General features: G+C 52.1%; 1 protein-coding gene across 1 annotated transcript; it reads right to left on the minus strand.

The window, feature by feature from the left end:
* Positions 1–5,459: 5,459 nt before the first annotated feature.
* On the minus strand, positions 5,460–5,870 carry LOC137833209 (uncharacterized). The gene has a single exon (XM_068641569.1). It carries the CDS (start codon positions 5,868–5,870, stop codon positions 5,460–5,462), a length of 411 nt encoding a protein of 136 aa, XP_068497670.1.
* Positions 5,871–16,509: the final 10,639 nt, after the last annotated feature.

The following is a 16,509-nucleotide window of genomic DNA, read 5'->3' on the forward strand; positions in this document are numbered from 1 at the left end:
ATCTTATCTGCCAAAACTTGTAATTCTTTGAACTATCCGTACTCTTGTTATTGATTTGGGACGTTCATATGATTGCCTTTATTTCTTTGTCATATACGATTCTGCCTATGCGATCTCGTTCTCATCTTTTCTCTTCACGCGCTTCACTTACTTTATCCGGGTTCTGCCCATTTCTTTCACTTCGTTGGGCGGCTTGGTATGATTGGGTAAGGTCGCCCGCCAACCCTCACGCCCATGGAGAGGCTCACTAAGTGGCGCCGTATCGTCCACGGGACGTCTCTGATACCGAAAGGCCCTTTCTCTGATCCTTAACGCCCGGCGCCCACGCCTAAGGAGAGGCCTGCTAACAGCAGCACCGTATCGTCCCCGGGTGTCTAAAACGCTGAGCGCTCTGGAGAGGGTCTGTTCCCTCCATGGTCTTTCCTTCCCATAGGTATCGGGGAACGCCCTGCCAGCAATTCGCTGGCGTTTGGCGATCTCATCTCCCTCCACAGTCTTTCCTACCTGTGGGTATCGGGGAGGTGACGCCTGTGACTAACTTTGCCTTTCTTTGATTTCTTCTCCCTCCACAGTCTTTCCTACCTGTGGGTATCAGGGAGGTGACGCCAATCGGTATTTGGGTTGGCGACGCCTGCAACATCTCGTGCTGTCGTCGCCCTTTACGTCCTTCCTGGCAACGCCTCGGGCATTACCTTTACTTCGACATTGACCTTAATTCTTGCCTTGGTCAACGCCTGATAACAGCGAAGAGCCCAAGGCTTTGCCTGTGCCATCCACGTGGCGCTCCTTGTATAGCCGATGGGACCTTCTGTCATTCGACTTGATGCACGTGGCGCTGCTTGAATGGTTGATGGGGTATCTAGTCATTCCATTTTCTGACTCCTGCTGTACCCCTGGCTCACTTTCGACGGCGCATCCTACCACTGGATATTCTGCTGATACGACGTTTTCTGATTTAAACCAGTGGTGCCAGCGTCATCCTTTCATCTTCTGCCACGTGTATCAATCGTGCGGTGCATCCATTCACGTCGTTTGGCGCTCTAACCGCTTTATTTAACTCTTCAAACTCTGGAACTATCCTCATCATTTTCTCACTCTTCCTAACCTACTTACGTTCTTTCTTCTTGTACCCTTCCTTCTTGCACCCTTCCTTCTCTCAACTCTTGCATTTCTGGCCATCCTGATCTTGTTAAAGAATGTCTTCTCACGATGCTTCCTCCAGGGTCCGTCCCAAAGACTTGTACCCTTGGGCCTCGAGTGAACTTCTTGATGAGTGTTCATGCTTGCTCTCCACCAGGGCCGTACGGGAACACAAAGGGGAGTTGTGTTCTTATGACCACCGGGCCTTCGCAAGGAGGCACGATGACGACATCGCTGTGCTCCCTTGCACTCTGGGGGAGACAGTGTGTGGAGACGAACGGGCCAATGACGGGGTCCCTTTCTTTTACTTTTACCAGGTGGTGTTCAAGACCATCGGGGTGCGCTTACCCTTCTCATGGTTTGAGAAGGAACTGCTGACGGAGATCAACGTTGCTCCGGCCCAGTTATATCCCAACAGCTGGGCCTTTGTCAAGGCCTTCGACGTTCTCTTCGGGTTTCTGGGTTGTGCACCCTCGGTTGACCTCTTTCTTCACTTCTTTGAGGTGAAGAGACAGAGACACAACCTCTGGGTAACTCTCAGTAATGTGCCCGGGAGGGTTCTCTTCACACCCTTCCAGAGCTCGTTCACCGGGTGGAAAGGCCGGTTCTTCAAGATCTGTCGTACTGACCTTGTTCCCGACGCTCTGGATGGGTTTCCGCTGTGCTGGGTGAGAGAGGAAAAGGCCCTCAAAGCCAAACCCCTCAAGAATCTGGCTCCAAGTGATCAAATAGCTTGCCGGATTCTTGCTGAGGCGGGAGGCTTTAACTCTGCTACGGTGATCAGCTTGGAGTTCAACGCTAGGACTCTTGAGAAGTACATATGTGAGAACCACTGCCTTAGGCAACTTCGTCCTTCGTTACTTTCTAACTGTGCCTGTCTTTCTTCACAGTGTCTCTAATACATCCGTTCCCTTTGTGCAGGTTCGAAAATAAGCCAAGAAAAGAGGACACGACTTACTCGAGCGTTGCGGGCTGGGAAAGGGGCTTCGCCTTCCTCCTGGTCTGATCTGATGACTATCACCCGGCCGCTAAGGTCTGGTAGCTTCATCTTCATGTGTCGGGTGGAGGACACTGCGCTTAAACGGTTTAACGCTGGTCTGCCCAGCAAAATATTGTAGGCAGAATTAGCATTCACGACGAGGTACCGGATGCTCTCTGTACGGGAGGCCTCTCCGTCTGTGAACGTAGTCCTCAACTCCAGGTACCCCCGGACCTCTACCTGGTTATCCCCAAACCCATACAAACATCCTGTATAGGGACTCAGCAGATCGGGGGACAACCGTAACTTATTAAAGGTCGACAGAAACATGACGTCTGCCGAGCTTCCTTGATCAACAAGCACTCTGTGGACCTTCCTTCCAGCTGTGACGACTGAGATGACAACGGGATCGTTGTCGAGGGGCACCACATCTCGGAGGTCTCTTCTTGTGAACACAATATCTGACTCCCAGGGCTCCCCCGAGAGCCTCTCTTCGATTGAATTCACCCCCCTCGAGTATTTCTTCCGCTGGGAGGCGGTGGGTCCTCCGCCGGAAAAACCTCCAGCAATGGTGTGGACCTCGCCAAGCACAGGCATCTCGTGTGCTGGCTCATCTGCCGGCGGCGGCAAGGTGGCGGTCGTGGTGGAATCTGCGACATAATCTTTCAAAAACCCAGTCCTTACCAGCTCATCTAGCTGGTAGCCCAACGACAGGCAATTATCAATTTGGTGCCCGAAAGCCTCGTGAAATTCGCACCAAGAGTCTTTGCGGGGCCCTAACACCTTGTCGGTCTTCGCCGGTCGCCTCAGCCTCTCGGCTATGTTGGGTACGGCGATCAAATCCTTCAACTCAACTACGAAGTTGTACCTCGCCGGTCTTGCTCTTTCTCTGGCGGGGCGTTCGCCTCCTGCTGGGCCCCGGGGCTGGGGCTTTCTGGCTTCGTAGGGGCGTCTCGCCTCTGGCTTCTTTCTCCCCGTCGTGGTCTCATTGACTCTGACGGGTTGAACTCGCGCCGGTCCCCTCGGGCGTGAGGGCACGGCGCTGGTGCGCTTCACACATACCTCCCCTTCCGAAGCAATATGCTCTACTGCCCTGCGCCGTAGTTCAGCGAAAGTCCTAGGGCGATTACGGATAATGGATTCTCCGAAGGGGCCGGGGCATACGCCTTTCACAAATGCGTACATGATCATAGGCTCCTCTGTTGTACCAACCTTCACGACCTGGGCCCCGAAGCGATTGATATACTCCTTCAGGGTCTCCCTAAACCCTAAACCCTAAACCCTGATACTGCTTCACATCAAACAGGTCGTAGGAGACCGGCGGCGGGGCCTTGTTGGCTAAGTATTGTTCTCTGAATAACCGCGACAATTGGCGGAAGGATGTGATATGACCTTCTGGGAGGCTAATGAACCAGTCCATAGCAATCCCGGTCAGGGTGCTCATGAAGAGCTTGCACTTGGCAGCATCAGAACCGCCTATCAGGACCATCTGCGTGTGAAATGCAGCCAGGTGCGTCTCTGGGTCCTCCATCCCGGTGAAGATCACCTTGGGTCCCGTGAACGTGTTCGGGATTGCTGCGTCTAGGATCTCCTGTGAGAAAGGAGTGGAAAACTCCCTTGGTGGGGAATGGTTCTCCGTCTCGTCATGCCCAGGCCGCCTCCTATCGTTTCTCAGGCCCTGGCGCAACTCCTCATTCACACGGTGGAGCTCTTCGTTCCGCTCATGCGAGGCGTCAAGGTCTGCCTGCATGCGCTCCTGCTCCATTTTCGAATCCGCCATGTCCTGTTGCAGCCCCCTCATTATTTCCAGGACCTGCTGCATGGATAGGTCTGTTGGGGCTGCGCGCGCTGTTCTTCGTCTGGTGGGGGCCATTGTCGCTCCAAACTCCTTCACCGTTACTGTAACTTGATAAACCTTCTCGAACTTGTGATGGGACTGATGTTTTATATCGGCCCCACGGTGGGCGCCAAATGTTCCGTCCGGTTGACCGGGACGTCTTCGTGCACGACCTCAACCGTCAGCTGGGGTCTCCTTCCCACTGGTTGTCCGCGAACTCCTGCAAAAAAGGGACAAAGAGGCGCCCTAGTGGCCGTGTGCACTCCGACGCTCAAGTCAGCCAGCAAGAAACACCAAAATCTGTCCACCCACGTATCTGAGCACCGCGTGTGGCACTCTGAAGGTGGTAAAAGAACTGTGTATATGTGTGTGTTGTCTCCTTCAGGCAAAAATATTCTCCAGTCACTTGTACGTAATCTTAAGGCACGGGCAAGCAACCAGAGAGTTTCTCCTAAATTTGCCAAAGGTTCCAACCCTTTTTCCGACATTCCCAGCGCTATTTAAACTGCCCCAGCATTTAAAGCGCCTTAAAGCGCTTTTAATCTCAAACGTAACGCACTCATTAAAGCGCTTAATTACGAAACGTAGCGCATTTAAGACGTTGAAACGCTCGGGAGCCCTAATAGTACCTGAATGCCCGAAAGGGAAACTGTATTGAATATCTTTAATTACCTGGCACCTGACTAGAGGGTGTTTCTATTCTGGCATGGCTGTCGTACACGTGGAGGGCCTCACGACGCCATGACCCCATCTGGGGGCGTTTCTGGCCACCTGGGGACGTCTCTACGTGTGAGCCCTCCTGCTTGGGAGTGCTACTGCGCTAGGGGTGGCTTTTTGGGCGCCAACTCATGCCCCCAAGTATCTAGCCACTTACTCTGAGAGCGTATCTGCCTTCCTCTCGCACCCTGCACCCGGTTATCCTGGGCGTGACCTTCCTCTTGGGTCGTATCTGTCCCGAAGGCGTCTCTGGGGCGGCAGGGGTACTTCACGAGTTAGGCTGCCCTTCACTGGTACTATCACTATGGCCTTGAAGCCACCTTTCCCTTCTCTTTATCACTTTCCCGAGATATCGGGTCCTGAGGCTTTCCCACGGCGTCGCTCCCTCCATGGTCTTTCCTACCCATGGGTATCGGGGAACCATATTGTGATTGCCTTACTTTTACACTGTTTGATCTGGCTACGCCCTGGTTGGGCGACGCCTCTACCCAGGCGACGCCTAGCCTTGGCGACGCCTTGCCTTGGCGACGCCTTGCCTTGGCGACGCCTTGTCTCTATCTTGGCGACGCTTCCTCTTGGCGTCTCTACGCCTGGGCGACACCTTGAGTTGACTTTGACTTTCCAGTCGTTGACTTTGACTTAGTCAACGCCCTGATACGGGACGGTACAGATCCTCTTGACCATAACTCTATGGTTGGCCCAAATCTACCCTTTGGTGGGCTTGCATGTGGGCTTGTGCTTGGGTCTCTTCCATCACCTTTAAAACTGTGTACTACATAATGTTCTTTAACTAAAGTAAAACTTTAAAGTGGCTGCGTTCCAGGTGCGCGGAATGGGGCCTCCCTCCAGAGTCTCAAGCTTGTACGAACCGGTCCCCTTAGCCTTGGTTACTCTAAAGGGCCCGGTCCACTTGGGAGACAACTTGTTCTCCAACTCATATGGATTAGCCTTTCGCATGACCAAGTCAGCTACTTGGAACTGTCGCGGCTTCACCTTAGAACTATACTGATGCTCCACCCTTCTCTTCACAGCTTCAGCCTTTATTCTTGCCTCTTCTCTAGCTTCGTCCAACAGGTCTAAGTTCACCCTTTTCTCCTCATTGGACTCCTCTGCCACAAAGCTTTGGAAACGAGGCGAGCTCTCATGAACTTCCACTGGGATCATGGCGTCCGACCCGTACACTAGGCTGAACGGCATCTCCATAGTGGAAGACTGGGGCGTGTTGTGGTAAGCCCACACGATCCTTGGTACTTCTTCTGCCCACGCTCCCTTGGCTTTCTCAAGCCTCCTCTTCAACCCTCTCTACAAAATTCTGTTTGCGGACTCCACCTGTCCGTTCGTCTGGGGGTGTTCGACAGATGCGAACACCTGCTTGATGCCTACTTCTGAGCACAACTTACCCATTTGCAGGCTGGCAAACTGGGTACCATTATCTGAGACGAGACGCCTCAATACACTGAAGCGGCATACAATATTCTTCCACACGAAGTGTTGTACCTTGTGTGCAGTGATCTGCGCCACTGGCTCTGCTTCTATCCACTTCGTGAAGTACTCGATGGCGACTATCAAGTACTTCATCTACCTTATCGCCAAGGGAAGGGCCCCAGAATGTCGATTCCCCATGTGTGGAAAGGCCACGGGCTATAAATCGACCTCAGCTCTTCTGGATGCGCCTTGTGCCAGTCAGCGTGCATCTGGCACTACTTGCAACATTGAGCATACCTCACACAATCCTCCCTTACTGTCGGCCAGTAGAACCCTGCACGGATCACCTTGGATGCCAACGACGTCCCCCCTACATGGCTTCCACAGATCCCTTCGTGGAGCTCCGACATTATCCTCGTGCACTCGTCGTCGTTCACACATGTCAGAATCGGGTGCGTGAACCCATGCCTGAATAGCGCTCCATCGATGAGAGTGTACCTTGTGGAGCTTCTCTTTATCCTCTTACCCTCTCCAAGCTCCGCTGGGAGGATCCCATCTGCAATGTATCGCCTATAGGGCGTCATCCATGTGTCCCCCTCCTCTAAAACGCACACCCGTACACGACCCTCCTCTTCGGGCGAGGTCGGATAAACACTGACTCTGGGCACCCTCGTCGTGTCCTGAATCAAAGACCGATGGCTCCTTGGCTTTCCCCTAGTCGTTCTGATATGGAGGACGTCCACCCTATTATCTGCCACAAACTTTAACGGCGTCTTGAGGGTCTCCTGGATGACTGTCCTCTGCCTTCCCCCTTGCCTGAGCTAGCCAGCTTGGCGAGCAGGTCAACACGGGCATTTTGCTCTCTCGGGACATGCACCAATTCAAACGTCGTGAAAGCTCCCTTCAACACTTGGACGTACCTCAGATACGCAGCCATCTGCGGGTCCTTTGCTTGATACTCCCCGGTCACCTGCCCCGTGACCAGCTGCGAGTCACTCTTCGCCAAGAGGCTTTGTGTGCCCATCTCCTTTGCTAAGAGCATTCCGACAATCAAAGCTTCGTACTCTGCTTGGTTATTGCTTGCCTTGAAGGCGAACCGCAAGGCTTGCTCAATCAACACCCCGTTGGGCCCTTCCAAGACTATCCCGACGCCACTTCCCTATTGATTGGAGGATCCATCCACCGAAAGCATCCACTGTGAATCTAGCTCCACTAACTGGGGGGTGCCTCCTGGTGAGAACTCTGCAACGAAGTCTGCATAAACATGCCCTTTGATGGATCCCTGGGCTCGTACTGAATATGGAACTCAGAAAACTCTACCGCCCAGCGAACCATCCTCCCTGCAACATCTGGCTTCTGCAATACCTTCTGGATGGGGAGGTCCGTCATCACCACCACCGTAAAACTATGGAAATAGTGACGGAGCCTCGAGCTGAAAACACCACTGCCAGAGCCACCTTCTCCAGTGCTTAATATCTCGTCTCTGGGCCCTGCAAGGCCTTGCTCACGAAGTATATAGGCCTCTGCACCTGATCCTACTCTTGAACCAGCACAGAGTTGATGGCCCACTCCGTGACTGCGAAGTACAAACGGAGGGGCTCGCCTACCCGCGGCTTGCACAGCACGGGAGGCGTCGCCAGGTATTCCTTCAGCTTGAGGAAAGCTGTCTCGCATTCTTCTGTCCATACGAAACGGCTGTTCCTTTTCAGGCACTGAAAATATGGGTGGCCTTTATCTCCACCAACAGATACGAACCTTGACAAAGCCGCCATGCGCCCCGTCAACTGCTGCACTTCCTTTACCGAGGCTGGGCTTCGCATGGCTATGATTGTTGCACACTTGTAGGGGTTCGCCTCTATCCCCCGCTCAGTTAGCATGAATCCTAAGAATTTTCTCGCCTCGACCCCAAAAACGCACTTTCCGGGTTCAGCTTGAGACGGTACTTAGCTATTGTGGCGAACAGTTCCTCCAAGTCAGTTGTGTGTCGCCCTCTCTCCTGGGAGGTCACCACCATGTCATCAACATAGGCCTGCACATTCCTACCCAGCATAGGTGCGAGGATCCTATTCATCAATCTCTGGTAGGTGGCGCCTGCGTTCTGCAGCCTAAACGGCATGACCTTGTAGCAGTAGCTACACGTCTCGGTCATGAACGCAGTTTTTCTTTCATCGCGTGGATGCATCTTGATCTGATTGTACCCCGAGAATGCATCCAAGAAGCTCAGCATCTTGCAGCCCGAGGCACTGTCCACCAACGCGTCGATGCTGGGTAGTGGATACGAATCTTTGAGGCAGGCCTTGTTTAAGTCTGTGAAGTCGACGCATATTCTCCACTTCCCATTCGCCTTCTTCACTAAGACGACGTTAGCCAGCCACTCAAGGTACTGGATTTCCCTGATGTGTCCGACGCTTAATAGCTTCTTCATTTCTTCCTTCACGACGAGGCGCCTCTCTTCGTTGAACTTCCTCCTCCTCTGTCGTGCAGTGCGAACCTTGGCGTCCATGGTGAGATGGTGGCACAAAATTCTGGGTCGATGCCTGGCATGTCTGAGGCGGACCATGCGAATGCATCCAGGTGGCGCGAGATTACCGCCGCCACCTCGTCCTGCTCTTCTTGACTCAGCAGTCGCCCCAACTTGAAGATCTTACCACCAATCTACCTCTCAACCACATTTTCGACCGACTCGGGTCGCCTATCCCGAGCGCTCTCAGCACGAGACTCAGTTCTGCGGCCTTCTCTTCGAGGCGTCGCCTCGTCTGCCGCTTCCTCTGCAGGCGAAGCCTCCTCAGATGCTTCCTCCATGGGCGAGGCCTCTTCGGACACCTCTTCCATGGGTGAGGCCTCCCCATGTGCTTCTTCTAAGGGTGCGGCTTCCCTGGGCGTTTCCTCCGCGGGTACAGCCTCGACAGGCGTCTCCCCACAGGCATCGCCTCCTCCAGAGGCTCTACCTCCATAGGCGTATCTGAAATGGCCGGGCGTTCCATCACCATGATCACTCCCCTCTTTGTTTTTAAGCTATTCTCGTAGCATTTCCGGGTCTCCTCCTGATCTGACTTGATCACGATCACCCGGCCACTAAGATCTGACAACTTCATCTTCATGTGGCGTGTGGAGGTCACTGCCCTTAGCCTATTCAGCGCAGGCCTTCCCAACAAATGTTGTAGGCTGAATTGGCGTTCACAACTAGGTATCGGATGCTCTCGGTACGTGACGTCATTCCATCTGTAAACGTCGTCCTTAGCTCCAAGTAGCCATGTACCTCCACTTGGCACATTCCCTTCCTGAACGCGTAGACGATCATAAGCTCCTCCGTGGTGCCAACCTTTACCACCTGCGCCCCGAAGCGATTGATGTATTCTTTCAAGGTTTCACCTTGATACTGTTGTACGTCCAACAAATTGTACGATACCGGTGGCAGGCCCTGTTTGCTATGTATTGTTCGTGAAACAGCTATGAGAGTTGTGCGAAGGATGTGATGTGGCCGCCTGGAAGACTGATGAACCAGTCCATGGCCATTCCAGTCAGCGTGCTCATGAAGAGCTTGCACCTTACGGCGTCGGAGCCGCCTACCAGCATCATCTGCGTGTGGAACGCAGTGAGATGCGCCTCGGGATCCTCCATTCCCATGAACGTCACCTTAGGACCTACGAACGTGTGAGGGATCACCGCCTCCATGATCGACTGTGAGAATGGTGTGGAGAACTCCCTCGGTGGTGTGAAACATTCACGATCATCTGCTTCATGTAGCTCTGAGTGGTTGTGCAACCCGCGATGCAACTCCTCATTCGTACAGCATAATTCTTCATTCCTTGCCTATGACGCCGCGAGTCCGCCTGCATGCGCTTTTGCTCTACCTTTGATGTCGCCATTGCCTCATGCAAGCCTTGCATCATATCCATGACTTGCTGCATGGTCATGTCATCGCTCTCAGCGCACGTCGAACTTTGCCTTGTTGTCCTCATTTCTTGCAGTTTCTTGGAAATCTTCGAGTTGTAACGGTGGTTCTTGACAAATCTTTCGGTGAAAACGAACGGAATGAAGAACGAACGGTAGAAACTCAAGAAACTGAAGAACGAACGGTTGAAACTGATCAAGACCGAAAGAAACGGTGGAAACTGAACTGAAGAAACAATCGGTGAAAACTGAGCTGAACCACGAACAAACCACGAGCGAAGGTGGAACTGAGCAAACTTCAAACAACCACGAACTATCGGTTGGAATGAGCAAACTTCCCGATGAACGGTGAACTAAACCAAAACTTCAACAACGAAAAACGAAAACTTGAACTGGACCCGAAACAATCGGTGAAAACTACGTACGCTTCACAATAAACGGTGGATCTTGCAAGATTCTTGAAAAAATATCTCGAAACTGCTGCTGAACCTCTGTACACTTACGGTGGGACTGATGTTTTAGATCGGTCCACGGTGGGCGCCAAATGTTCCTGCCGGTTGGCCAGAGCATGCTTCGCGCGTAGCTGCGACTCGCGTAACAAGGACACCTTCGTCTTGGTTCCAGATCTTCACCCTACACCGCCGTGAGTACCTGAAACAGAGAAAAAAAAAGGGCGCCCTCACGCCGTTTGCACTCGACGATAAAGTCAGCAAGCAGAAAACACCAAACACCTCCGTACCGGAGCACCATAACTGTGATGCTCTGAAGGCGCGTAACTGAATTGTAACTAACTTCTCTCTCTCTCCAATCACTCGTGCGTACAGTGAGTAAGCATGCAATGATTAGAGTGTGTGTAAAATGTGTAAAGCATACCTCACTAAGCTTTCACAGAAGCTTATATACCTTGGGTTTCAGTGCTTACTGTCCACGGGGGCCTTTCTAACTTAATCGCAACTCCACGTGGAAGGCCTTACGACGCGTGTAACCCAACTTAGGAAAATCCCAGCGTGTACGTCTTCCTTCCTCGAAGTGCATCCGGCGCAATAAGAGTTCCTTCACCGTTTCAGAGCACAGGTGGTGAGGTTGAACACAAGGACGAATGATGATGGTGCACACGTTCAGAAAGGGCATTGTGTCAGGGCCTTTCAGTGAATCGCTCATCAGAAAACCGCCCCAAAACTTTCGCCGAGATAAGGCGTTGCGTGGTGGCTCATATTGCGGAGGAAGGGGAAGTTAACGAGGGAGCGCACGTGCATTGTTCCCACGCGCCCGCGTGCACCAGGTTGACCTCAACCCCTAGAGTGCATGAGGCAACAACAAGGGAGAATGTTCCACTAAGGCACGATTTGTGGTAGAGTTAAAGGACCTCATCGCTATCCCCAACATAGTGGAGAGGCTGAAGATACCCCCCAAGACCGACAAGAAGCTCGGACCCAACAAGAACGCCTGGTGTGAGTTCCCAAGCGTTCGACCACCCCATACGCAATTGTTTGGCGCTGGGATACCAACTAGAGAGTTGGTGAAGAACGACTTCCTGAGGGATTACTTGCAGGAAAGAAGGGTGGCGAGGACGTGGCGGTGACGGGGGTACCAGGGGCATGAAATCCCGTGCTGGTGAAATTTCACACCATTGCGAGAGGTTTTTCAGGAGGAGGTTGCACAGCTTCTCAGTGAAAGAAGTATGCACGGGTGGTGATGTCGGTAAAGCACAAAGGGCAGACGATGCCTTTGATGTTGACCTTGTTTTCACCAAAGCCGACCTCCAAGATGTCGTTCCCACGAAAATGATCCGGTGGTTGATCTCAGTAGTAACTGTTGGGAGGAAGGTGCACCGTGTATGGTGGACCAAGGAAACTCAACGGACGTGATGTTCCGGATGACTTTCAAACAAGCTGCAGCTGTCCTTGACATGCTAAGGTCTTATACAGGCTGCCTTTACGGTTTTGCAAGAGACTAGGTGGAGGTGCGAGGGCACTTAGAGCTGAGGACCACCTTCACGGATGGTACCGCGTCCCGTACGAAGAACATCAGGTACCTCGTCGTCAATTCCCCCTCCGCTTATAACATGCTGTTAGGTAGACCTACGTTGAACAGGCTGGGAAAGGTACCGTCGACAAGGCACATGAAGATGAAGCTCCTGACTTGGCAGGAAGGTGATTACCATCAAGTCAGTCAGAAGGAAGCAAGAGGTGTTATGAGAACAACCTCAAACGAAGAGAGGGGTATTCATGGTCACTCGCGTGCACCGCACTTAGAAGAGGTCGCTCAACCCAAGATTGATCATGCAGAAATCGCCCAAAGGGAGCGAGTGCGGAGAGCAGTACCCACTATCACCACTCGAGAACAAGGTGAAGAGAGGGCTACCAAAGCAGAGATCACCAGCGTAGAGATCGCCTGGGTGAGGCGACCGGAACTGGTCGATGATGTAAGGGAAAGAGAGATTATAGGAAAGTTCTTCAAGCTTAGCAGCGCTCTCGACCAAACGGCGCAGGATCGGATTGCCGAGGTCATAGCATTGCACCTGGATGCCTTCGCATGGTCCGCCTCGGACATTCCTGGCATAGACCCAGACTTCTTTGTGTCACCACCTGACCCCGGGACCCCAAGGTCGACCTGTCCACCAGCAGGCGAAAGAGCAGCACTTTGCTGACTTAAAGAGCTATTTACAACAATAGCTAAGTACAGACTGAAGCTGAACCCCGAGAAGTGCGTTTTCGGAGTGGAAGCAGAGAATTTTTGGGTTTTCTTGCTCACCGAGCGTCAAATAGAAGTAAACCGGAAAGTACACGACAATTGTGGCGATGAAAAGCCCAAGTTCAATGAGGGGGTACAGCAGTTGACAGGGCGCATGGCTGCCCCGTCCAGATTCTTATCAGCTGGAGGGAGACAATGGCCACCCTACTTCCAGTGCCTAAGAAGGAACAACAGGTTCGTATGGACCCAAGAGTGTAAAGAGGCGTTCCTCAAGCTGAAGGAGTACCTAGCTAACCCTCCAGTCCTGTGCAACTGCAGCCAAGCACACTGCTTTGCCTGTATTTGATTGATCAGTTCAGTCCTTGTTTCAGGAAGAGATCAGGTTCAGAAACCCATAACTTCGTGAGCAAAGTATTGCAAGGGCCTGAGGTAAGATACCATGCACGGAGAAGGCAGCCCTGGCGGTCCATATCAGCTAGAGAACAAGCTCTCCCCCAAGTGGACTGGTCCTTTCAGAGTGACAGAGGCCCTTGGGAATGGAGCATACGGCTTGAGACGCTGGAGGGAGGCGTGATTCCTCTCACATGGGATGCCGGTCAACCTCAAAGTTTATTTCGGTTAAACAAAAACATTGTACATTGTATTAGGGGACGCTCTTTTTCCCTTATATAGGGTTTTTTAATGAGGTCACCCAATAAATTTTGATTGAAATATTTCTCAATTTGTACAATGCGTTAGAGGTCTCGAGAGCGAAAGGTAGGTTCGTAGAGAACACCTCCCCCTCGAGTGAGAACGCCAAGGGCGAATGAAATAGTTCACCAGTTAAATCCTCCTCGACCTTGAGCGATGCTGAGGTCAATTAAGAACTTGTTTCCCTTGCGTTAGAGGTCTCGAGAGCGAAAAGGTAGGTTCGTAGAGAACACCTCCCCCCTCGAGTGAGAACGCCAAGGTTGAACGAAATAGTTCACCAGTTAAATCCTCCTCGCCCTTGAGCGAAGCTGAGGTCAATTAAGAACTTATTTCCCTTGCCTTAGAGGTCTCGAGAGCGGAAAGGTAGGTTCGTAGAGAACACCTCCCCCTCGAGTGAGAACGCCAAGGGAGAACGAAATAGTTCACCACTTAAATCCTCCTCGCCCTTGAGCGAAGTTGAGGTCAGTTAAGAACTTTTTTCCTTTGCATTAGAGGTCTCGCGAGCGGAAAGGTAGGTTCGTAGAGAACACCTCCCCCTCGAGTGAGAACGCCAAGGTCGAACGAAATAGTTCACCAGTTAAATCCTCCTCACCCTTGAGCGAGAATGAGGTCAGTTGTGCACCGTTCGCTTGGGTTAGAAGTCTCGAGTGTGGGAAGGGTAGGTTCGTAGAGAACACCTCCCCCTCGAGTGAGAACGCCAAAAACAAACGAAACAGTGCACTCAAATCCTCTTCCACCTTTGAGCGGAGACGAGGTCAGTTATAAGTTGTCCCTTGGGTTAGAAGTCTCGAGAGTGAGAAAGGTAGGTTCACAGAGAACCCCTCCCTCCCCCGAGTGAGAACGCCAAGGCTGAACAACCCAGTTCACAGTTAAACCTCCTTTGGCTTTATACAGTAAGGGCGGGGTCAGCACAGGTTAGCAGGCGAACCCCCTACCTAACGAAGTATACGGTAGGGTGGGAGGGGAACCGTGCTACCTAAGGCTCGAACGTCGTCGAAATCATTGGTAGAAGCATCGCGGCGCGAGGCACAACAGTTAATAGTTGAACAAGATAGAAAAGCAGTTTTCAGACAAATCAAGACAAAGGAAGTTAAAGCAGTTAAGAGTCTGAGGCATCCAAACAAGTAAGTTACAAGCGAATAATAGAAACTGTTCATTTGGTAACCAAGTACAAATTGCTTTAAGGCAATCTCGCGGTTAGTGAACGCACGAGCCAACAGGGCCATCTCCTCCTTTTTCTTCTCCTCCACCAAGTCCTTTTCCTCCTTAGCTTGGCCTCTACCAGTGCCACCCTCACCTTAGTCCTGCTTATGAGGGCGTTGGATAGAGCAAGGAGAGCGCCAAAATTGAGGCCCAGCCTTTCCCTTGTCGAGGCCTCATCTGAGTCCTCCGTTACCCCTTTTTGGAAGCCTTTGAGAGAATGTTGGAGGACAACGGGCAGTTCGGGGGCGGATGGGGTTGCAAGAGCGCTCTCGCCACCAACTTCAAGGAGGTCAGGGGGAGAGGAAGCGCTTGGCGGTTGGTCTCGGAGCGACGCAGGGTGGCTAGTAGTGGAGGAGGTTACTGCCATCGTGCCCTTACGCCTCTTGAAGACAGGCCCCTCAGCGGAGTCCTCATCAGATTCGATCTCCACCACCCCTTTGTCTTCCTCACGGGGAGGCGGAGTGGGTGATGCTTGCGCGACGACAAGAGGGACCGTGGCGATAGAAGTGAAAAGGGTGGGGGAGGGCGCAGCAGCTGCAGAGACAAGGGCGTGAGGAGCAGAGGTGCCCACAGCCCCAAACGCCCCTTGGCGACGAGTAAGGGCATCAGCCAGCTTGGCTTGTTTATCCTCATTCAGCACCATACCTATGCCCAAAATTCAGAATACAATAGGTTAGAAAGCAATCCAGAACACGAGGGTAAACATACGAGTATGAAGAGGCAGAATATACAAGCATAATAGTATGGTAACAGGCATAACCAAGCAAGACAGGGCAAATACGATACCAATGTAGCCCTTGAGGGACTCCGCATCATACTCATGCTTGATCAGTTGAACAGTGTTGAACACTACTCCTAAGCTAGCAAGGACCTAACAGAACTCGCGATCATGAGGAGTTAGTTCCTCAAGAGTCTGAGGTATCTTGAACTCTAATTTCCTCACCCAGTAGAGTGGGAAGCCATCCAGGAAGGTGCGGTCGTGGTCGATGCAACACACTCTAAAGAACTTCCCTTTGAAGCCCTTATACGATTGTTGGAACAGCGTGAGGAGAACTCTCCCTGCCACGCCATTGAAACTCACCCAGAGATTCTTCCCCGGACTCTTAGCCTCGAAAAAATGGAGGAAGACATCCACTGAGGGAGGATGCCCAAAGTGGTTGCACAGAATTGAGAAGGCCCTCACGAAGGCCCAACTGTTAGGATGCAGCTGGACGGGGGCCATGTTGATTTTTGTCAACAATGCCCTCTCGAAGCCAATAAGAGGGAGACGCAGCTTAATCCATTTGAAGACGGTTTGGTACATGAAAAAGTAGGGCTCTCCATCGTTGGTCCGTTCGTCGGAGCACACGGGTTCGCCCTTAGCGCAGGGTCGAACGGAAACGTAAGCGTCGCTCTCACGCCCGAAAAAACACCCTACACAGTCAGGCTCTCCATCCCTTGTTTCCTCACATCCTCGCTATAGGAGAGGGTAGAGGTCTCAGCGAGAAGCTCCGCAGAGGCCCAGGGGTACAAGACTTTGTAATTTACTTGAGGTGGAGGGTTGGATGTCGTTTTCGTTCGAGCCATGTTTAAGAAAGCTAGAAAAACAAGAAAAGAGGGAAATGAGGGTTTAGAAAGGGACTGTGGCGTAACTCAGCGAAAACTCATAAAAACCCCGCACTCGAAGAAAACCCAGGTAAACAGAGGTACGGAGAAAAAACTTAAAATGCAAGTAATCTAAATAGTCCCAGGCAGTTATCAAGCATCGAAGTCGATAAATATGGGCGATCAATGGGTAAAGTTCGTACCTTTGATCAAAACAGGATGAAACTTCTAGACTTTGTAGAGGGAAACGCGAAAGCGCTCGAGGAAGAAGCCGAAGCAATCAAAGGTGTTTTTGAGAATAATGGAACAGTGATTATGAGTACGCGTTTTCGAGTACTTAGCGTAA

Source organism: Phaseolus vulgaris, chromosome 6, assembly GCF_000499845.2.
Source record: "Phaseolus vulgaris cultivar G19833 chromosome 6, P. vulgaris v2.0, whole genome shotgun sequence".
Taxonomy (NCBI): domain Eukaryota; kingdom Viridiplantae; phylum Streptophyta; class Magnoliopsida; order Fabales; family Fabaceae; genus Phaseolus; species Phaseolus vulgaris.